This window comes from Mixophyes fleayi, chromosome 5, assembly GCF_038048845.1.
Source record: "Mixophyes fleayi isolate aMixFle1 chromosome 5, aMixFle1.hap1, whole genome shotgun sequence".
Classification (NCBI taxonomy): domain Eukaryota; kingdom Metazoa; phylum Chordata; class Amphibia; order Anura; family Limnodynastidae; genus Mixophyes; species Mixophyes fleayi.
In genome coordinates, this window is record NC_134406.1 from 62,344,544 (window position 1) to 62,367,509 (window position 22,966).

The 22,966-nt window shown below is 42.0% G+C and overlaps 1 protein-coding gene across 1 annotated transcript in view; it reads left to right on the forward strand.

The window, feature by feature from the left end:
- Positions 1–13,402, forward strand: part of BTD (biotinidase) — a 37,291-nt gene extending 23,889 nt beyond the window's left edge. Inside the window, exons 2-4 of the mRNA XM_075212301.1 lie at positions 266–498; positions 10,251–10,400; positions 11,910–13,402. Coding sequence (XP_075068402.1) covers positions 280–498; positions 10,251–10,400; positions 11,910–13,079 — 1,539 coding nt within the window. The 5' untranslated portion in view covers positions 266–279 and the 3' untranslated portion in view covers positions 13,080–13,402. The remainder of the gene's footprint in view (positions 1–265; positions 499–10,250; positions 10,401–11,909) is intronic.
- The last annotated feature ends 9,564 nt before the right edge of the window (positions 13,403–22,966 follow it).

The window sequence follows — 22,966 nt, forward strand, 5'->3', positions numbered from 1 at the left end:
AAGCTCGGCAGTCGGGACAAAAGTCCCGGCAGTCAAGACGGTGGAGTGGCCCACTTGAACCGGACTGTCCCGCCTAGCCTAATGCAGGATAATTAGGAGGTACGTAACACCTTTACATAGTTTTTCTTAGTCAGTTGTCTTAGTCAGTTGACCCACTGAGACTGCAGACATAATATGTAATTTTGGTTGCCAAATAATTTCTTATGGCTTATATATTTTTATGATAGTAATCATGTCATTTGGTTATTGTATTATTTTTATCCAGGTAGAATATTGAAAATGTCTCCAGTAAACCTCAGGCTAATAATTCTGGTTTTCTACTGCTGTTTTATGGCTCGCGTTGTTCATACAATGAAGTACTATATGGCTGCGGTATACGAGCACCACGCTGTTCTGAACCACAACTCTACAGCCCTGTCAAGCCGAAAACTTGCCTTGGAATTTATGTCTAAAAACCTAAATATATATGAACAGCAGGTTGCTGCTGCCGCTGAAAAGGTATGTATTGTAATGTAATACATGTTATTTTTATATTATAATTATTTTCTACAAACTATATTTTTATAATGATATCATCCAATATACTGTACAGTTGATATATCATTATTTTGATAATTGTTAGGAACCTGTAACTCCTGCATTATATGGGGTAATATACCATACTGTAGAGCACTAAATTCATCTAGTCCGGCGGTTCCCAAAGTGTGCGCCATGGCTCCCAGGGGTGCCGCGGCGCTGTCACTGGGGTGCCGCGAGCCAGACATAAAAAAAAGAGAAGACAGAAACTTACCAATCAGAGCGGCGCCGGGACCCAGCAGCCTCCTCTCTCCCGCAGCAGCTTGTCACTGACGTCTATATTCAGTGACAGCTGCGGGAGAGAGGAGGCTGCTGGGTCTCGGCGCCGCGCTGATTGGTAAGTTTCTGTCTTCTCTTTTTTTATGTCTGGCGTGGGGCAGAGTGAAAAGGATGGTGGTACCGGAGGGGGATAGTGTGGCAGCGGAGGGGGACAGTGTGGAAGCGCAGGGGGACAGTGGACAGCGGTGGGGGACAGGGTGACAGCGGAGGGGGACAGGGTGACAGGTGGCAGCAGAGGGGGACAGTGTGGCAGCGGAGGGGGACAGTGTGGAAGCGGAGGGGGACAGTGTGGCAGCGGAGGGGGACAGTGTGGCAGCGGAGGGGGACAGTGTGGCAACGGAGGGGGACAGGGTGACAGCGGAGGGGGACAGGTGGCAGCAGAGGGGGACAGGTGGCAGCGGAGGGGGACAGGTGGCAGCGGAGGGGGACAGTGTGGCAGCAGAGGGGGACAGTGGGCAGCAGAGGGGGACAGTGTGACAGCGGAGGGGGACAGCGGGCAGCAGAGGGGGGCAGCGTGACAGAGGGCTGCAGATGGTGCAGCGTGACAGAGGGCTGCAGAGAAAACAACATTTTTCTTCCTGCAAAAAGAACATAATTTTTTGCCTGTTTTCAGGTGGTGTAAACCAGGCCTCTACTTATATTTTTGATTTTGCACCTTTTATTTATATTAAAAAAACATTCCAACAGGCAGCACAGCAGTCAGCATTGCTGCCTCACAGCCCTGAGGTCATGAGTTTGATAACGACTAGGGCCCTATCTGTGTGGAGTTTATATGTTTTTCTCGTGTTCGTGTGGGTTTCCTCTGGGTTCTCCGGACACACTGGTTGGTTAATTGGCTTCTGACAAAATGGACCCTAGTCTGTGTGTGGTAGGGAAATTAGATTGTAAGCTCCAAAGGAGCAAGAACTGATGTGAATGATTACATATCCTGTGTACAGTGCTGCGTGACATGATTGGTGCTATATAAAAAAAATACCCAGCGACCTAAATAATAATTATATAAACACATTCCTAATGTCCCCTCACTTTCATAATTAAATAAAGGGAGAGAAACATAAAAGTTTAGATTAATGTTTTGAGTGGTCCTAAAGTGGTAGTACGTTGGACATTGTAGTGACATTTCTACTGTATAGCTATACAAACACACAGAGGTAGACATATTCAAGTCTCTTATCTCATCACAGTCCTCCAATCCCCGGTGCCTATTTGTCACTTTCAATACACCTCCCCTCCCATACTGCCACTGACTTTGCCTCCCTTTTCACCTTCATAATTGAGAAATTGAGGATCCTCCTCCCATCAATCTTCTACCATCCCTACCACTCCACGCTCCTCTTCTTCCAGCCATCTACTCCTGTGCTCCTTTCGCCCCAGTACAGGTGACTAAATTTATTCTCTTATATTATCCTCTCCACCCTCAACCTGCCCCCTAGATCTCAACCCCTCTCATCTCCTTCGCTCCCTTTCCCCCACTGCTTGCTTTTATCTTGCTAACTTCGTCAATCTATCCATCTCCATTGAAATCTTCCCTCATCCTCTTGTCTCACCCATTCTTAAAAAACGCAGTCATTGACCCCACCTCACTCTCTAACTACGGCCCCATTTCTTTTCTCCCTTTTGCCTCCAAAATACTTGAGTGATATATCTACAGGTGTCTCAGCAGCTAGTTCTATGACAACTCCCTCTTTGATTCTCTCCAATCTGGCTTCTGCCCCCTCCACTCCACCGAACCTGCCTTGACCAAAGTCATCAGTGATCTTTTGGCCAAATCCCAGGAGCCACTTCTCCTTGCTTATTCTCCTGTACCTCTCTGCGGCCTTTGACACCGTGGATCATCCTCTCCTACTCAACACCCTTCACACCATTGGCCTTTCTGACACTGTCCTTTCGTGGTTCACCACCTACATACCAACCTCTCCTTCTGTTTCTACCTTTCCCCGCCCCATTCCATCCTTCCCGTAGGAGTCCCTGTTACCTTGGCGCCACGGCTCACTCTCCTCTGTGCCTGGCGTCCCGGCCGTCTCCTTGACGACCGGGACATCACTTCCGGTTTCCGGTCGACCGTTGCCGAAGCAACGGCCATATGCCGAGCTGTCAAACGCTGCGTCCCGGTGGGGAAATTAGCTGGGCGCGTGCGTATTAGGCAGGAATTTATTATCAGCCTCCTGTGTCTGATTAGTTTAGGCTGGTCTGCTTGGTTTTCATTGGCTGCTCTAGGTATTTAAGGCAGGGAGGACTGGACCTCCCTGCCAGTTATAGCGTTTCCAGTATTGTGCTATGCTGACCTGCTGTTGGATTCCTGTCTGCCTGATCTACTGTTTTGACCCTTGCCTGCACCTTGGACATTGCCTGTTTTCCTGACCTTTTGGCTTGTATTCTGGACTTCGCTGTTTCGCCTGTGACCCTGACCTCTGCTTTGATATCGATTTGCCTGTTTGCTTCGGACCCCTGACCTCGGCCTGCCACTGACCACCCGCTCCAGTCTGGGCTAGCGCCCCCAGTTCCATCTGCGCTATGGCCATCTTTGATTAGCTTTTACTACTCTGAGCTTAAGACCTGGGGGCATCGGAGTACCTGTGAGCACATTAAGATCTACGGGAAAGGCGGCTGCTAAAAGTTAAGATCTCTACGCTAAGTGTTCTAAAAGCTCATCTTGGTGTTCATGGGCCCTAACAGTCCCTCAGGGTTCTGTCCTTGGCCCTCTGCTTTTTTTTCTCTGTACACCTCCTCCTTGGGTGAACTCATGCATTCCTTCGGTCCTCCAGTACCACTTCTATGCCGATGACACTCAACTCTACCTCTCATTTCCTGATCTCTTCCCTTCTCTCCTCTCTCGGGGGTCCAGCTGCCTATCCGCCATCTCTTCCTCGATGTCCTTAGTCATTACACCTTCTCAAACTTAACATGTCCAAAATTTGAACCATCAAGGGTCTTCTCCCCTCCTGACCCCACTATAACTGTTGACTACACCACTATCGCCTCTGTTCCCCAATTCTGCAACCTGGGTGTCAGCCTTGACTACTCCCACTCCTTCGCCCCTCACATTCAATCTCTTGCCCAAACCTGTCGTTTCCAGTTCTGCAACATCGACCATATCAGACCTTTCCTCTCCCAGGATGCCACAAAACTCTTATCTACTCACTGATCATTTCTCATCTCGACAACTGCAACCTTCTCCTTACTGGCCTCCCCCGCTCCCATGTTGCTCCTCTTTGATCTATACTTAATGCTGCAGCTAGTCTTATCTTCCTCCTGCCCTCTCCAGTCGGCCAATGACTGTCACCTTTCCTTCCCACTGGTAACCACATCACCACTGAAATGATCTCCCTTGTTCTATCAGTCTATCCCCTAGCCTATATAGCTTTGGAGACACGCACCATGGCTTACAATACAAAAAAATAATTTAAAAAAATGTAATCACAAATGGTAACCCTAGAAATTAGTCATCAATTTTCTAAGTAACTTTTTTTTTCATTGTGTTCAATAGTAGCTGATATTCCTATAATCTTTGCTGAGTGGAAACTGCAGCAGTGAATATGAAATTTAGAAACTACATTTGGCTCATCATACTGAGATTTTCTCTGTTTTCTGGAATCTGTTTTGCATACATATTGTACTCAGCACTCTGAGCCCAACTAAAATGTTAAATATTTGTCATCAACAGAAGCAGAGCACGGTTCTTAGAAATGTATTTTATAATTTTCTCACAGTCACAAGGAGCGTGAAGGATTTACTCAGCAGTTTTAGGATATTTTAACCTTAATGTATGTGCCACAAGAAGTGACACATTGCTAGTATAGTCCAAATAATGTTTAAATACAACTTAAATGTACAATCCCACATAGATTATATTTTTTTTAAGTTTATAATTTTTGTACCTTTTTAACATGATAAAGATTATCCTTCCCTTTGCACAATCTATCTGTGGGGCAGATATACAGGACTACTACTGCAAAAAAAAATGTCTGTCTCCTGGAAACATTTGGTTTCTGCTTGTTCCCTGTAAAATAATTATCTGATCTCTCAGTCTGAGACAGTCACTCACCAGGATCCTCTGTATTCAGGAGAAGTAGGGTGTCAATGTTTCATACTATGAAGGTCACAAAGCATCTCTACTCACTTCATCATATGTCTGTGATTGTTGTTGTCATGGTAATCGCACCAAACTTGGCAAACCGTAAAACATTAACATCAGCTTGAATTAAAACTCTAAAGCCGGAATTCAATTGGCCGCGTCACTGCCAAAAGTAGCAGTTGGCGTACCATTACCGGTACGGTAATTTTAACCCGGGTTTCTGCAAAAATCAGCTTTAAAGATTGCCGTACTAACGGTAATAATGCACTCTATTACCGTAGTAACTGTAATGAAGTACTTTCGGCAGTAACAGGGCCGGATTAACCCAAGGTCTAACTGGGCTACAGCCCAGGGGCTTCGGCATCCAGGGGGCCCTTGAAAGTGCTCAGCAGCATTAATGATCTGTTCGGGGGGAGCGGGCGCCCCCGCCCGATCAATGCTGCTGAGCCTGTCGCTGTAATCCTTCCGCAGCGCTCAGTAATCTCCTTACTGAGGAGATCTCGTGAGAGAGACTGAGTCTCACTCTCACAAGATCTCAAGATCTCCTCAGTAAGGAGCTTACAGCGCGCCGCAGAAGGACTGCAGTGATAGGAGAAGGAGGTAAGGGCTTGGGAGGGGATGGTGGGCGGCTCACAGGGGGGGCCTCACGGGGGAATAGAGGCCCTCTTAGCCCAGGGGCCACCATTCCCTTAATCCGGCCCTGCCTCAAAAGTACTGTTATTGGGAGGGGATGCAAATTTTTGCAGGAGTTATTAAAATTGAAAGAGAAAACCTTCAAACTGAAGTAGTGTAAATAACCTACAATAATGTCCCCTCTATACCTGTGTTTCCATGTGCTATGCCTTAGACTGCGCCATGCATATTAGTTGTTGGTGAGTAGTCCTAGTAACTAGGTAGGCTGTGAAAACTCCATTAATGTTTTGGAAACAAAAGTCTGCGTTGTAAAGTGTTATGCGGTCCGCACATGCTCTGATGTCACAGATTAGCTCAATATTGCAGTGTGTGTGGGACATGAAAACAACCGTGATGAACAACCCGATTGAAATAGATTAGATCGCTATTGGGCATTTTGGCGAATGCAGTTGTAAAATGACCACTATAAGCTTGAGCATTCACAAGCTACAGCCATGCCATCAGTGATCCAGCCGTTCATCTTCTTGATGCGGCCAAATAGGACACTGACCTTGTCTCTTGGTTTGAGGCAAGCAGCAGGATTGGCTCATATGTTAGCTTTAGACTATACTACTTGATTCATTATGTCAGAGAAAGTGAAGAAGGGAGGATTGGGTCAGATTAGAAGGAAAGCCAGTAGAAAAATCTGTAAGGGCAGAGTAGATAAGACCTGTATGGAGGCGTGGGGTGTAACTGAAGAAGGGGACAGAAAAAAATGTATATGTTATTTTGAATAATGCCTTAAAGTTGTAAAAACTGAAAACTTGAGATGCTATAAAGCACAGAACAGGTCGTAATGTGCGAAAGGTATTAGTATTGGTGCCACCGGTCCTCGTAATCTGACTAAGAAGGTTGTGGGGATGCAGTTTCTATCTTTTTATGAGGTAAAAGCAAATAAGTTAGCAGAGTGGGTAATGAAACTGTGTCAAAACCAGGATTATCCTAAAATCCATCTTCCTAACCAAAACTGAGATCAAATTACCACACATTGTTGAAGCTACACCTAAGATAGGAAGGGAGAATGGGGGGGAGATAGGAACAGAAATGGGGGGGAGAGGGGAGATATGTCCATATTCTCTGCTACATTTATATCAAGGCAGTAGCTAGAACAATTTGTGCACCATAATGCTCAAACATAAAATTAGGGAGAAGAAATCGAGTGAGACAAAGTTGATAACTGGTGCAGTTATGAAGATGATCAGCTGGGGAGAAAGTCAATGGGGTATATTTACTAAACTGCGGGTTTGAGAAAGTGGAGATGTTGCCATAGCAACCAATCAGATTCTAGCTGTCATTTTGTAGAATGTACTAAATAAATGATAACCAGAATCTGATTGGTTGCTATAGGCAACATCTCCACTTTTTCAAATCCACAGTTTAGAAAATATACCCCAATGTCTTACTAGTTAGACTGACAGTCTTGTGAAAACGCACCAGTGGAGACCTTGTGACTCAGATCATCAAATCCTGCATCTCACAGCCAGGTCCAATATTTGTATATGGGAGGAAGCAGGCCCACGTGGTAGTGACAGGCAGCAGACATCAACAAACAATGTGGTATTGTTATCTGCCTAAAGGATCCAGTTAAATATTGTACAAATCACACGATTCAAAGCCCAGCTGACATCAGACATCTGCCGAAGAGCGAGCCCTGTCCATGAGATCACAGCCAGGCAGCAGGTAGTGAAGAATTATGCACAGTCATCAACTTTACCTGCAACTCTTTAATGGAGACCTTTATCGTAAGCATAGATGACTGTGTCTGTGTCTCTCTGCTCCAAGCTCTGTACTCTGCCTGTTAAAGCCTCCACCATATGCTGCAAGTCTGAGACTGTTTGTTTTAGCTCCGCCTCCAAATCCTGCCTCACTTGCAGGGGGAACTGTTTAAGCTCGTCTCCACATTCTGCTCCATCTCTAGTCTCTCCAGTTTGGACCTCACAGTCTTTAGTCTACCCTCTGCTTAATTCCTCACATCCAGCCGGCAATGATAAAGACATTATGCCCAAGGAATATTTGACAACTCTGCCCAGGTGCCTTATGGCCTTTTGTTCTGTGCGCTTAACAATATACTCAATTGAACCTAGTTAAACAGCAATGAAATACAGAATTTTTCAACAGTGATGATTTTGTGGCAGTGTTTCAGTAGATGTGTTGTGGGACGTAGACCTGTCCACTCCTGTGATTATGATTGGGCTGCAGGTGATAGGAGCAGAATCATGATATCAGGAGGTGAATGGAGACAAACAGGTAGTCATGGACTGACAGATATTGAAAGAAGCAGGGTCCTCCAACAGCTGAGTACTGATGCAAGGCTACTGTCCAACATATTCAGGAAAGCTGTGGTGCTAGACTTTTTCCTCATTGTGCGCTCTCACTACAGACAATTGCATATTGGAAAAAGTGGAAATTGTTAAAGTGATTTCAAGAGACGACTTTAAATGGATGAATAGTAAAATGGATTATGAGCTGCAGTTTTCCTCTTGGCCACAAGGTGGCTCTTAGAAATTTAAGTGCCAGATGGGCACTTCTGTACTACTTTAGAATCCACACTGATATTAAGACTTTTACTGGCAACAGTGCAAGTTATGTCCATTGTAGAATAACTTGCAGGTGTCCAAGGACATGACTATTACAGCATGGCTTTCTGCAGCCTCTAGGTTGGCGTCCATCAGTTTGTGCATAAAACTGGCACTTTTATTTTACAATCCTCACTCTCCAAAATGTATATTTTATTATTAATAATTTTTTTGTACTTATTACAAATAAATTATACGAGTCCCACCTGTCTGCCAGTAACTTCTCCCACAGATGGTCCTCCACGCCTCTGTTACTCCTATTAGGGTGGCATTCAGTTGCTGTGCCTGAGTGTGACCTTGGATGCCAACCTTGCTGTGCTGCTTGCTTGACTGGCTATTTTAATCCATTTGAGAAATGTATCTGTCTATGTAAAGCTGGTGGTCAGTGGCACAGCTCCAATTAAGGGGGGTAAAGGGCCAGCTCCCCACCACTTGCTCAAGATATCCGAATCCCTGGAATAACAGGTGGATGGGGACCACGTTTCAATAACCACTTATTCTAACTTGGTTTCAAATATATTTACCTTAAAATAATGAGATTTTTTTCTATAAGCATCATATTGTGAAATTTATTTAAAGTGAAATACTAATGGAAAGCTGAATGTGTCTTAAAAATAATGATATTTACACTTAGGGGATGATTTAGAGTTGTTCATAAAAGATGCTCTTTCGTGTGTACACAAATGTGAGCCTGTATACTTGCGGCATGTTCACATCTGGATTTTGAGTAAGACACATCTTATGATACATGCAATCTTAAATATAGCTCACGGATGTGTGCTGTGCAGATATCAGCTTTGTAAATAATGTATTTAAAGATACTTGTAATCCCAAAAGGCGTAGCTAAAGTGCACATCTAGGGGTAAATTTATCAAGCTGCGGGTTTGAAAAAGTGGAGATGTTGCCTATAGCTACCAATCAGATTCTGGTTGTCATTTTGTAGAATGTACTAAATAAATGATAGCTAGAATCTGATTGGTTGCTATTGGCAACATCTCCACTTTTTCAAACCCGCAGCTTGATATTTTTTTCCCCCTAGTCTTTATTTCACTTCTTGTTGGCCAATATGCGGTAGGTATAAACAAACTTGTCCTTAATTTAAAATCAGGCTTCCTTAACTCCCCCCACACCACCACCAATGTTTATGTTCTTGTGTTTTTGAAAATCAGCCCTACTTGAATTTTTCAAAAGGGTCACGGACATCTTTGTCATTCATTTCATTTTTATTAAAATCAGAACGGTATAGCAGAACTGAAGCAGGAAGGAACGCACTGAGGGTGAAGGGGGAGGGGGCTGTCACACCTATCGCCATCCTTGTCTCTCCTACTCGCTTATCATCAAGCGCCTGCCCAAGGGTGACTCATTGTCTCCAGTCTTTACCATGGGAATACATCAAGATTAAAACCTTACTACATTTTTCTTTCATGTTTTCTTTTTAGTTTGGAGAACAACTATTCTCTAATATTTTATAATTCATTTCAGTTTATACCTCTTCCTGCCCCCTCTCCCAAAAAAGCCTTGTGCCCTAGGCTGCAGCCTAGTCAGCCTATTTATAATCAGGCCCATGATCTGTCTCTGCAAGGGGCCACTAGTTTCCATGTGGCTGAACATACTGCTGCATGTTGTGTGTTGCACAGTGCAGCAAGTTATACATAAGATGCATAATTATGTTGAGTAAATTCCTTAGCGTCAGGCCCATATAGTGTAAATAGAAATCTATTCACATGAATGAGGGCTCAACAGACACCTGAGGTGCAAAAATATTAACACATCTCCAGCAAGTAAGGGGTTACGGGTAGCTTTTTAGATTTGGGTAGAGGGGTATAAGTTTGTATTCTTCTTTAGTCAATGTAGTGCAGCACACAGTCATTTTCTGTGAAAGCTACAGTATACCTATATGTTTAATAGAAATGTATGCAAAATAGAGTATAAAACAAAGGTGTTTATTACCTGGTTATATCTCTAAATTGTTTGTTTTTTATGTTTTATTCATTTGACGTTTGTATAATTTTTATTTTTTTTTGCTATAATGTATTAGTCATATTTGTTTTATTCTTTACCTACCATGCCAGGGTGTCCAGATCATTGTTTTTCCAGAAGATGGTATCCATGGCTTTAACTACAGCAGACTGTCCATTTACCCATATTTGGATTTTCTTCCCCCTCCACATTTGCTGCCTTGGAACCCGTGTCTGGAGCCGGACAAGTTTCAGGATACAGAGGTTAGATGTGTTGTTAATATGACAGAACTATGACCATTACCTTGCCCTGCTATGAAGATATATAAAACCTGGGGTGGATCTTTTAGAATGAACTGACATTTTCAGACAAATTGCCGACACAACATGTTAGAGATTTGTTCCAGTAATGCAGTTATTTATATTTTCATCTCTTTCCCATCTCTTTCCATCTACTGAGCAAAATGTTTGTAAGTAAAAGGAACGAGGCGGTCTCAGAAAGTTAGTCTGTACACAGCGGCTGTAGGGAGAGTGTTAGCTTCATGATGATGGAAGTTCCACTCTTATCTCACAGCCAATGTGAGAGATAGTTACATGTTGTAGAAAGTGTACTTGTTCCCTACACACAGTGGAGGCACTGAACCTATATTTGTGCCTCATGTCTCAGTGATGTCATTTACTGGTACCTAGTGAACTGTGAATTGTCATTCTCCTGAATGGTTCAGCCCTCAAAATGGCCGCTCCACTCCACTGTATTGAGAAACTGATGGGTACACTATGAGACACCAAAGTGGTTTTACATGGATACGACAGGTTAATATTCTTGTGTGATTACGGAATTTATATACATTAGTTGTTCTTTAGAACTAATCCATTTTGTCACAACAGAGTGTATTATGCCTTGTGTGTCATAGCAGTTTTACTATAGGGGATGGTGAATTGTAACGGTCCCTATGTTTCCAGGCCTGTCTAATCAAAGATAAAAGGCTGAAATTGTAGAGCTGTAAACATAATTGTTCAGCTTTGATTCAGTGATAACATGCTTGCTTGATATCATTACCAACATCAAAGTGAATGAACACTTTAGAGGCACGGTATGTTAAATTAGATGTTGTGCGTAAACTGCTGGATTAGTTTATCTAAGTGCAGATAAAAGAAAGTGACATGTCATGGACAAGCTCTTCATTCATCAAGAGATTCTTGTGAGCTTTCCATCAGCACCAAAATGATTCAGCTTTGTTTCGTTCTGTAGGGTTACCTGATCACCAATATCAACTCTTAGACATAGATTTACTGTATTAAATTATTATTATTTTATCATCAATAACTATAATTGTTGTCAGTACAGTAATGGAATTTACGTCAATGGAAGAACACATTTCTTTTCAACAACAAGCTCTAGACAACTATCTACTAGGTACCTGTAGCAGTGCAGATATAATCTTTCTTGCTGAAGAACAGTTATATACTCTTTACTAATCAGAGATTATTGTCACCTTAAATGCTCAGTAAAACATATAGCCACAAGTCATTCTTCACATCCATCTACTCATTCTTCTTCCTTTGCTCTAATAGGCATTTGATTATAAAACAAGACAGAATGAACATTTTATAAAGCACTCCATTTGCAAATGACTGTATACTATCTTTTTAATGTATATCTTTAGCTTAAGCAACTAATACACCAGTTAGTCATATAACTCCCCATACTATAATAAAGTGCATTCCTGAGAGACCATTGCATTGTTTTCATCTATCATTTATCATCTGCAGGTTCTCCAGAGACTCAGCTGTATGGCAGCAAGTGGTGGCATGTTCGTGGTTGCTAACCTAGGAACGAAGGTGCCCTGTGATGCCCTGAACCCTCATTGCCCACAAGATGGGAGATACCAGTTTAACACCAATGTTGTGTTTAGTGACAATGGCACACTGGTAGCCAGTTATTTCAAACAAAACTTGTATTTTGAAATTAGTTTTGACGCACCTCCAGGTGTCCAACACGTAGCGTTTGATACTCCCTTTGGCCGGTTTGGCCTCTTTACTTGCTTTGATATCTTATTCTATGAACCAGTTGTGAGTCTCATTGAAAAGCACCAAGTGAAGCACCTCCTGTACCCAACAGCTTGGATGAATCAGTTGCCTCTTTTGTCTTCAATTCAGATTCAGAGAGCCTTTGCTACTGGGTTTAACGTTAACATCCTAGCGGCAAACATCCACCACAGAACACTGGGTATGACTGGAAGTGGCATATTCAGTCCGTTGAAGTCCTCCTACCACTATGACATGGATGGGGAAGGAGGTCATCTTATTGTAGCTAGGGTTCCTGTGGATCCATCAGAAGAGATGTACCTGGGACATGCTAAACAGGTTTCAGTTGTGAACACTGAGATGTTTGAAGGCAGTCACACCCTTACTAGTGCACAGGTCTGTGACAAGATGGACAATATAGAACATTGCAGTGACTCAGTAGGACACCCAAAAGCAAACGTATTTCATGCAGAGATGATGTATGATAATTTCACTTTCACTCTTCTAACTGGGAATAAAGGGAAAATACATGTCTGTGTAGGCACACTCTGCTGTTACCTGTCGTACAGAAGAGTCAATGTGTCCAACGAACTGTATGCTCTGGGGGCCTTTGATGGTCTTCACACCGTGCATGGCACATATTCCCTTCAGATCTGTGCACTAGTGAAGTGTGGAGGTCTGGATGTGAAGACGTGTGGTCAGGAAGTGACTGAAGCAGGCAGTATTGTCACCTTCCAGCTCTGGGGCAACTTCAGCACCAAGTACATCTTCCCCATGATGGTCACATCAGGAGTCACGTTACAGTTACCAGACCACTGGGGCTGGAAAGACAGTTGTTTCTATATGAATAAAATGGAAATGGATTTGGGGTTAGTGACGGCAGCATTGTATGGGAGACACTACGAAAGAGACTAGAATTTATAGGTAACATCAAATAGGCTCTTTCAATATTTCACTTAAGGTGGAATAGGGAGGATATTGAGTCACTGTGTTTTTGTTATATTGTATATGTTATAATTAGTTCATCACAAGCTATTGGTGCAGAACATGCACCAGGTGGCACGGAGACCATGCATTGGGTGCTGCCTTATTGCAGAACCTGAATTGGCTTCTTTCGCTCTATGCATATTGTACAAATGAGTTCTATTTTTATATACTTACCCCAGAGAATATTTTCTTTAGAAGGATTGCAGATTTGCAGTTATTTGTCATTAAATAAATTTTTGGTTAAAAGAAAAGATCTTCTTTCATGTTTTAAACGACATACACACAATTTTATGTTGGAATGGCAGGTGCACTTTAAGATCTCTAAAAAGGTCATTGTCCCTTTCACACAGTTCTCCCTCTGTATATACCATACCTCATTATAACGCCACTCTCACCACTGGTATTCTTTGCACAAAAGTGCATTAAAAAGTATTAGTTTCATGACATGTGACCCTCTTGATAACACCACAGTGATTAACATTCCAGATTTGACATGTGTCTTAAGATGGTATTATAGAGTGGATTCTGTATATGGTAATACTACAAGTTTACATAAATTAAATCCTAACCTTATCTATACTCAAAACTTTTACGTTACACGTTTAACCCACAGCAAGGTATGTCCATTATACTAGGTTTTATTATTATACTTTACCTTTTATTGCAGTTGAAATCAGTGGCTGCAATTTAAGTAATATCTATTAGTAAACTATATAACAGTGTGGATGCCGTGCACTGTCCAGCAATGCAACCAATATGATTATATTGTGAAACTGTTATGAATTTTAACTTCCTATAGAGTCCAGAGCATATTTCGGCTCAAACAGAACATAAAACATTACAGGCCTCATTCATCAAGGAACGCAAAACAAGTGTAATGTGGATCTGTTTGTTTTTCAAATCGCATATACATCGGGCATACGGATATCCGTCTTCAAGGAGCGGATCTAAAGATACGTCTTGTTTAATACGAAGTCTAGATATGCTCTGCTCTGACACTGCAGGATACATCCAATACAAATGTGGAATATAAAGTCACAAAAGAACACACAGAAAAAACTCCAATGATTGTCACCTGTTAAATATATAATCTTAAATGACAAAACATAAAAAGTTGTTTCTTTTTCAATCCCACCCCCCACCATAAAATACATTAAGATGTTATTAATGTCTACTATACATAAATTGCAATTTTTTAGTTACTTTTGTTTGCAAACACATGTTCTAGCATGTATACACAGCCATCGGCACTTACACCAGACCTGTAGCTTATGCAAGTTATATGACAGAAAAACAGGTAACTTTGAGATGCCCAAAGCTTGACTGGCACACTGCTGCGGGTGCTCGAGCTTGTCATGTCCTTATTGTACATTGGCTACATGCATATACCCAGTCCCCTCCCTGTTCCGCCCATGAAATCGTAGACTGTAGTAAGGGTCCTTTGCTCTCTTAATAATAATTGGACGTTGCCTCATTCTCTGACATATGGTCCAGGTTCTGGGCATGCGCAGTGCGATTATACGGCCAGTACAAAATACGGCACATATCAGCATTTACGTTCCATAATGATTCAGGCCCCAGTTGTCTATACAGACGGGTACACAAGGGGGTACACTAGCAGCGACAGTTACCCAGAAGGAACACGGTTATAAATGCCGTTAAGGAGTCCAGTGGTGGCAGCAACTTATGTCCCTCCTACTGCAATTAGTGGGCGAAATTGGGATAAAGAAATGGAACGGTGGCAAAGTAAGCCCAGCTGGTTGCCAGCGACAACAGACAGGGTGGCATAGGCGGTCCATCCTGTCACAGGGCTATATTTGTTATGGAAAATTAATGTACAAAAACAAGGTGTTTTGAAAATTGTCTTTTATTTATAAAGCACTGACATACTATGCAGAGATGTACATTGTGGGGATCATGACACACACAAATAACATACAAAAGCTACAAGGAAATGTACAGGAATAGCTGATCTTTGTTTGGGGTTAATCACAGTCACTTATTACTGGCCAGTATATGCAAAGTACCTTTGAATTGTTTTGAATGTGATTGGCTAACTCTGAACACAACTACGGTCCCAAGGAGGAAAGCAAACATTGGGATAAAATAATTATATGACATTTTCCTTGGATTGACCCTTACCTGTAGCTGCGTTTAAAGGAAAATCCAACCCAACATTGCAAATTCAGTAACGGGTGGAATATCCTATGAACAACCCACTTCAAAAGGTTAATGAACATTGAAGGCCATTCAGAGCTTTGTGTTTGCCAGCCCCTGCTTTGCTTGCTCCTGCCTCTCATTCTGGCAGTGTGTCATTGGTCAGAATCAAGCTGTCTGTCTACAATAGGCCAGTTTCATACAGGGGCAAACGCAGAATTTTGAGAATTTTCCAGAGGCGTGCTTTACGGAAAAAAAAACAATTTGTTGCAAGAATAATAAAATTAGAAAAGTACAGTGTATGTAAATGTAATAACCTATGTTAAATAAAAAATGAGGCAAAAAGCAATTGGTACATTAAGAAACCCACATTAATATTAATGTCCTTTAAATAAATTATTCCTTATCCATCTTACCAAAATAATATAATGTGATACCTTGTAAAGTAATGCAAAAAAATGAATACTAATCTCCCACTCATCCAAGTAAACAAAAAAAATTGCAGTTAGTTTTACAGTTGCACACCTAGTGCTTCACATCACTCCCAGCAGCCAATAAGCTGCAGTAAATTCATTTTACTGCAGTTTCCTTTTCACTAAAGTCACGGAAACACTAGGGCCAAAAGTTAGCACAATCATGGCGGTCAGTTTGTTAAAGCCAATGTTCATTAAAACAGAGGTAGATCCCTACAAAAATGGATCTTTAGAAGTATATTTACTAAACTGCTAGTTTGAAAGAGTGGAGATGTTGTCTATAGCAACCAATCAGATTCTAGCTATCATTTAGTTAGTACATTCTAAAAAAGTTAGAATCTGATTGGTTGCTATAGGCAACATCTCCACTTTTTCAAACCCGCAGTTTAGTAAATATACCCCCTAGACTGCAGACTTATATAGTTTTATACAGACAGAAGGAGGAAGTTCCTATAAGTTGTTACCTTCTTCTAAACCACTGAACTGTTGTGATTCAAGTGTAGGGAGGTTTCTGGGCAACTGGAAACCCCGCCCCCCAGGGGCACTCCTGCCACAGGAGCAAAGAGAGCCCAATGTCTGCTCCAATGTTTTCACTTGCCATCCAGGCAATGTGCTGCCCACTGAGCAGGTTGATCATGGGATATTCCACCCAAACTGAATTTTTAGTTTTGGGTGGAATTATCCTTCAAGTATAATTATTTATAGGCTGTATGTTATATTGTGTGCTCATTGCAGAAGAATGTGAATAAATTATATTCCTGTAGTTGTCATTGTGCTGCAGTTTTCTGTTTTGTTGCTCTCCAGCTGCTGATGGTGGAAAACTAACCTGCGTGATGGAAGCCTTGTTTTGTCTGTCACTCATTTCATCTCTGCAGAAGAATCATCCTTGCAACATTCTCTTGTATTTTGAAGAGCATAATTTATTTTTCAAAACACAGCAATTATAGAAAGACGCTCGTTCTCTCTTTTCTATATTTATCCATTTATCTATATTGTTGTCTGAGTATCTCCATGGCATCTCTAATGGCACCTATATAATCAGGAGATTAAAACTAGTCATCCCCATGTTGTAGTCTCCAGTGAGGACATAAATCGTGTCCTCTGAAACACTATAGGAAAAACTATTTCCACCTAATTTTGTTGAATGGCAAATGTTCTAGAAAATGAGCATGGTGGAAACCATAAAAACGTCTCCTCAATGCCCAACCTACAACCACTTAAGGACCACTCAATTTATTTATTTTAACTTTTCTGTTTTTTTTCCTAAACAAAGAAAGAATGCCTGATTTATGTCATAATGAATCATAAGAGTGAAGGAACATTTGGGATATATATCACTTTTGTGTGTTTGAAGCTTTTTTTAGTGCCTTGGTCGCAGTATCTGCTTTTTTTCCGAAATGCAATTTAAAGATGCACCCATGTTAATGCATCCTCTCTTACCCCTAATTTAAATAAAAACATAATCTAATTTCTACACTTCAATGCAAAATTAGACAAACTCACGTGTCTAGTCTGTGCTAGGTGAGTTCACCCTTGATCTGACTATCTCTTAATAACCATTGCAAATTTGTACCCCTGCAGATGCCCCCATTTTGGTCTGCCTCAAAAGTAGGTGTGTGATATCCCAAACGAACATCTGCGCTGTTTGTAAATGACCCTTACAGTAGTCATTATAGATGTCTATTTATAGCGAGTGAATCATCTGCACCTATTCAAATCAGGTTTAGACATTTTAGTTGGTGGTTTTTGCTTAAAAACGGGGTGGTACATGTAGTCGGGGGAGGGCGTGGGGGCTAGAGTTCGTGCCTCTGATGGTCAAGTAGGGATCCTGAGTGGTATTTGTGTGCACCACATTTGGGTAAACTTTATGATTTTTTGCCATTACAGTCAGATAGAGGCCCACAAGGAAAAACTAAGGTTTTTCAGTGATTGCAACATTGTTCATTTTACTTAGGAGATCTGAGATCCCATCCCAGAAATTGTTAATTTAAGGCAGGACAAGCAAAATATGCCAATATTGAGGTTAAGCAAAGCTATATATTTTATATATAAGGTATATAGCTTTGCCCCACTGTCTCATATGAAATAGTGGAGTATATTTTAAGTTAATATTGAAAAACGTCATTTTGATCCGTGCATTGAGGAGTTAATTGCAATACTAACCAATGACTCAAAGTCTGTTTTGAGTCTTAAGAAGCAAATCAGATCACTAATTAGTGTCATTACCTCACAGTGGAAGAGTTGATCACACTATGCTGCTCTGAGACCAGTTATTCGAGGTTGTTTGCGTATTAAGAGGTTAATCACAATACTGATCATTGCAACTTTTTTTTTTTTTTTTTTTTTTCAATAATGGTTTTTATTAAAGCTTTTAATTACAGGTTATACACACAAAAAAAAAGAAAATTACACACTCAAAAAACAAGGGGAATGTACGGGAAGGGTAGGTAAAAGGGGGGGAGGGAGGCAGTACATATCAGTACACATCAATAGCAACAACATGCACAAATCCCAACATCTTAACAGATTACAAATTGTTCAGTATGCAGCTTAAGGGGCCCCTTTCCAGATATTACTGTAACAGGTTGCGGGGGGGAACTCATGGAGAATGACTGAACTGATGTTTTGGAGACATATTGGTTCCAGTCAAACCATTTAATGTGGGGAGAGGAGGCAGAAGAGGTGTACGGTACTCCCCAAGTTTCCATGTCACAGCTCAACTGAACCTTAGAGATTATTTTAGCTATTGAACGTAGCGTAGTTGATTTCCACACTTGGGCTATCACCGCATGGGTAGCTATAAAAATGTGACCTATGACATACCGATCCCCTGGTAGAACTTCTGGTGGGAAAAAGTGTAAAAGTGCTACTTCCGGAGTTTTAGGGATCGGAGTTCGAGTGACCTTAGATATTAATACATATACCCAGAGAACACGTCCCACGGGACAACTCCAGAAAACATGGAAGATGTCCCCTACTTCCCCACATTCACGCCAACAGGCCCTAGTCTGGGCCGGCCACATCTTATGCAATCTGTCAGGGGCCATGTAGAGTCTATGAAGCAGCTTATAGAGCATCTTTGTGTGGTTCAAGAATCTCAACACCCAATGGGCATTCTGGTGTGAATTTGTCTGATGTGAAACCGTTGCTGAAAACCGCTGCGGAGGGACCCTTATACAGAGCTAATATAGATTGGAGTATTTCACTGCAAAAACCAAACGAAGAGCAAGGACCCTCCCCATGTATCCCCAATGGAGCCTATCAAAAGCCTTTTCCGCGTTTAGTGACATAATTAATAATTCATGGTGATGTTTGTTGGCCTGTTCTATAATATTGATAGTTCTACGGGTATTATCCGATGCTTGTCTTCCGAGGACAAAGCCTACTTGATCTGGATGAATCAAAGCTGGAATAAGGGGACTAAGCCTATTAGCGTTCAGTTTGGCGTAGATTTTTATATCTGTATAAGGGAAATTGGTCTATAGTTCTGACACTGGGTTGGGTCCTTGCCCGGCTTGGGAATCGTGACGATACGGAATTCTAGCATCTCCGACGGAAATTTCCCCTGGTGTGTGCCTGTATTATATAACTGCTCTAACAGTGGAGTGAGTTCAGCCTGGAACGTAGCGTAAAAATTGTTAATAAAACCATCTGGTCCTGGGGCTTTATCTTTGGGCAGAGATTTTATTACAAGCGCAATCTCAGATTGTGTCCAAGGGGCATTCAGGGAGATTAAAGAGTCAGCGTCTAGGGATGGTAATTTTAGCTCACTTAAAAACTCCTCAATCAATGTTGGAGTCGGTTGAGGAGAGGAATCACAGTTACAGAGGTTATACAATTTAGAACAATAAGCTGCAAATTTGTTAGCTATATCCCGCGGATTAGATGTTCTAGCACCGGATTCATCGGTTAGATATTTAATATGGTTCTGAGCCCTCTGGCCCCGCAACTTTCTCGCAAGTAGTCTCCCTGCTCTTTTTCCTGATACATAATATTTCTGGCGTAGTCTATTTAGGGCTTGTTGGGTGCGGAGAAGTAATAGTTTTTGTAATTGATTCCTGGTTTGAGATAGACGAGCCTTGAGGTCTTCTGAGGGGTGGGATTTATTTAGAGACTCAAGGGCGGACAACTCTGCCTCCAACCTCACCTGGTTACTAAGAAACGCCCGCTTGAGTCCGGCTCCAGTCTGAATGGCTGTGCCGCGCATTACAGCTTTGAGCGCGCACCAGAAATTGAATACGGACGTGTCCTCCGGTGAGTTGGTTTCGATAAACATATCGAGCGCTTCCTTAAGGGCAATTTTTGCTTCAAGTGACGTCAAAGGTATGGGGCCATTCGCCATGCACCCAGGGGAATTACTTGCTGAGGATATCGCCAGGTCCAGACTACCGGGGCATGATCAGACCACGATATCGGGAGGATCTTAATTGATCTGGTATTCTGCAGAGACCATTTATCTGACAAAATCAGGTCAATTCTCGAATAAGAATTATCATCATCATCACCATTTATTTATATAGCGCCACTGATTCCGCAGCGCTGTACAGAGAACTCATTTACATCAGTCCCTGCCCCATTAGAGCTTACAGTCTTAATTCCCTAACATTATGTACCGAGGAATGATATGCATAGTCTCAGTCCAACGGGGCGTGAGTACTCCACACATCATAAAGTCCGAACTCTGCCAGAGTCCAGCAAAGGCAGCTGAGGGGCCAGTTATATTGTCTATTGCACGGGTAGATGGTTGCGATGAGCTATCAAGTTTAGGATCAGTTACAATGTTAAAGTCTCCCATAAGGATAAGAGTACCCTGCTTATGTTTTTCAATATCACGTAGTGTGGTTCTGAGGAAAGGGACTTGTCTCGAGTTGGGGGCATATAGAGAGACAATCGTGACTAACTTATCATCTAGCATTCCCACTACAATAAGATATCTCCCATTTTTATCCTTGAAGCTAGAATTAGAAATGAAGTTAACTTTGGCGCTAAATAGAAGGGCCACCCCATTAAGTTTGAAAGGGGCATTTGCGGTGAGACACAGCAGGAATCTATGATCTTTAAAAGTAGGAGGGGCTCTAGCCAAAAAATGCGTTTCCTGCACAGCAACAATATCAGCTTTTTGCTTATGGAAAAAAGAAAGTGCTAACCATCTTTTAGCTGGGGAGTTCAGTCCTCTTACATTCAATGATAAGAACTTAACCATTTTGGCTTACTTTGAGAACCTTGTGAAGACTTCGGGATTAGTGAGGAGAGAAAAGTACTTGCCTAAGGAGGGAAGGGAGCCAAGAGGAAAAGGAAAAGGAAAGAAGGGAAGGAAGGATAACAGGACACAAAAACAAACATAAATAACCCCAATATTGGGATTAAAGTAGTTGCCAGAGGGTGCAACCTTTTTTTAAATAGAGGAAATAAACAAGTTTATATTTGTTCCATTTACACATTTTTGCTGTTTCTACAGGATTGCCAACATCGCTTTTTTAAATTTATAGAGAAATTGGATATTATTTATATTCCATTATACATTTTATTATTTGCAAACTATTTTTCTGATCCTAATATACACTATATGGACAAAAGTATTTGTCCACAACTGTTAATTTTTGAATTGAGGTGTTTCAATCAGACCTGTAGCCAGAGGTGTATAAAATCAAGCACCTAGCCATTGAGTCTCCCTTTGCAAACATTTCTGATACAAAATGGGTCGCTCTGAAGAGCTCAGTGACTTCAAGCATGGTACTATGATAGGATGTCACCTTTGCAATAAGACAGTTTCTGAAATTTTATCCCTGCTGGATATTCCATGTTTAACTGTAAGAGATATTATTGGAAAGTGGAAGCAATCAGGAACAACACCAACTTGGCTATGAACCGGAAGACCACATAAAATCAGTGGGGTCAACGACTGATAAGGAGCATGGTGCGTAAAAGTCGCAAACGCTCTGCTGATTCCATGGCTGAAGAGTTCCGAACTTCCACTGGCATTATTGTAAGCACAAAAACTGTGTGGCTGGAGTTTAATGGAATGGGTTTCCATGGCCAAGCAGCTGCATGCAAGCCTCACATCACAAAGACCAATACCAAGCATCAGATGGAGTGGTGTGAAGTACACTGACACCGGGGAGTCTGAGATTGGCGGATGCCGGGGTGCTGGGAGAATGTTACCTGCCTGACTGCATTATGCCACTTGTGAAGTTTGGTGGAGGAGGGATAATGGTATGGGGCTGTTTTTCAGTGTTCGGTCTAGGCCCCTTATTTCCAGTGAAGGGCAATCTTAATGCTTCAGCAAACCAAGTCATTTTGAACAATGCTATGCTTCCAACTTTGTGACAACAGTTTGGGGAAGGCCCTTTTCTATTCCAACATGACTGTGCCCCAGTGCACAAAGCAAGGATTACAAAGACATGATGACTTTGGTGTGGAAGAACTTGACTGGCCCGCTAGGAGACTGCAGGTCGCAGCCCTTGGTTGGGCCCCTTGACGTGAGAGGGATAGGAGAATTGGAAACAAAGCAAATAAACAGAGGCAGTACCTTGGGAGATGCCTCTTGCAGCAACCCTCACTCCCAGAGTCTCTTCCTTGCAAAATGTCCCCCTCTCTCTCTCTCTTGGGGTTCTCTTTAGTGATATGAGGTTCTCCCTCTCTCTGGGATTACTGATTGCTCCACTCTGTATATGCAGCCACACTTCTGGTTTTATACAGTGCATACCAGGTTCTGCTAGTCACAGTAGTTCCACAGCTACTAACAGTTCAGTCAGAATCACAGTGTAGCTTATCTCCAACACATAATCAGCTCCTACATCCCGTAGTGTATGCATGCTGCCACTTACAGCAATCCCCCCTTCTTCTACAGAGGTCTCTGTTTCGGGGACTTTTCCTGCTGAACTAGGCAGTCAAGTGAAGGTCAAGTTTAATTTAGAAGATTTTGCAATATACAATTGCAAACGAGGTATTTTATTGGATTTCATGTTTTTAACAGCGTTGGCTACTTGTTTCTCTTTGATTTCTGGGTGTAATTCTTCTAGCAGTTTTGGGGGGTAATTTAAAACTGTGACACATGGTTGGATTACCTCCCTGGCCAAGGGGACCGAGTTTGAGTACTAGGCTGGATTACCTCCCTGGCCAATGGTTTATTTTGAGGTATTTTTTGGATTGGTGTATTGCTGAATTTTTTATTTCTTAATGAGG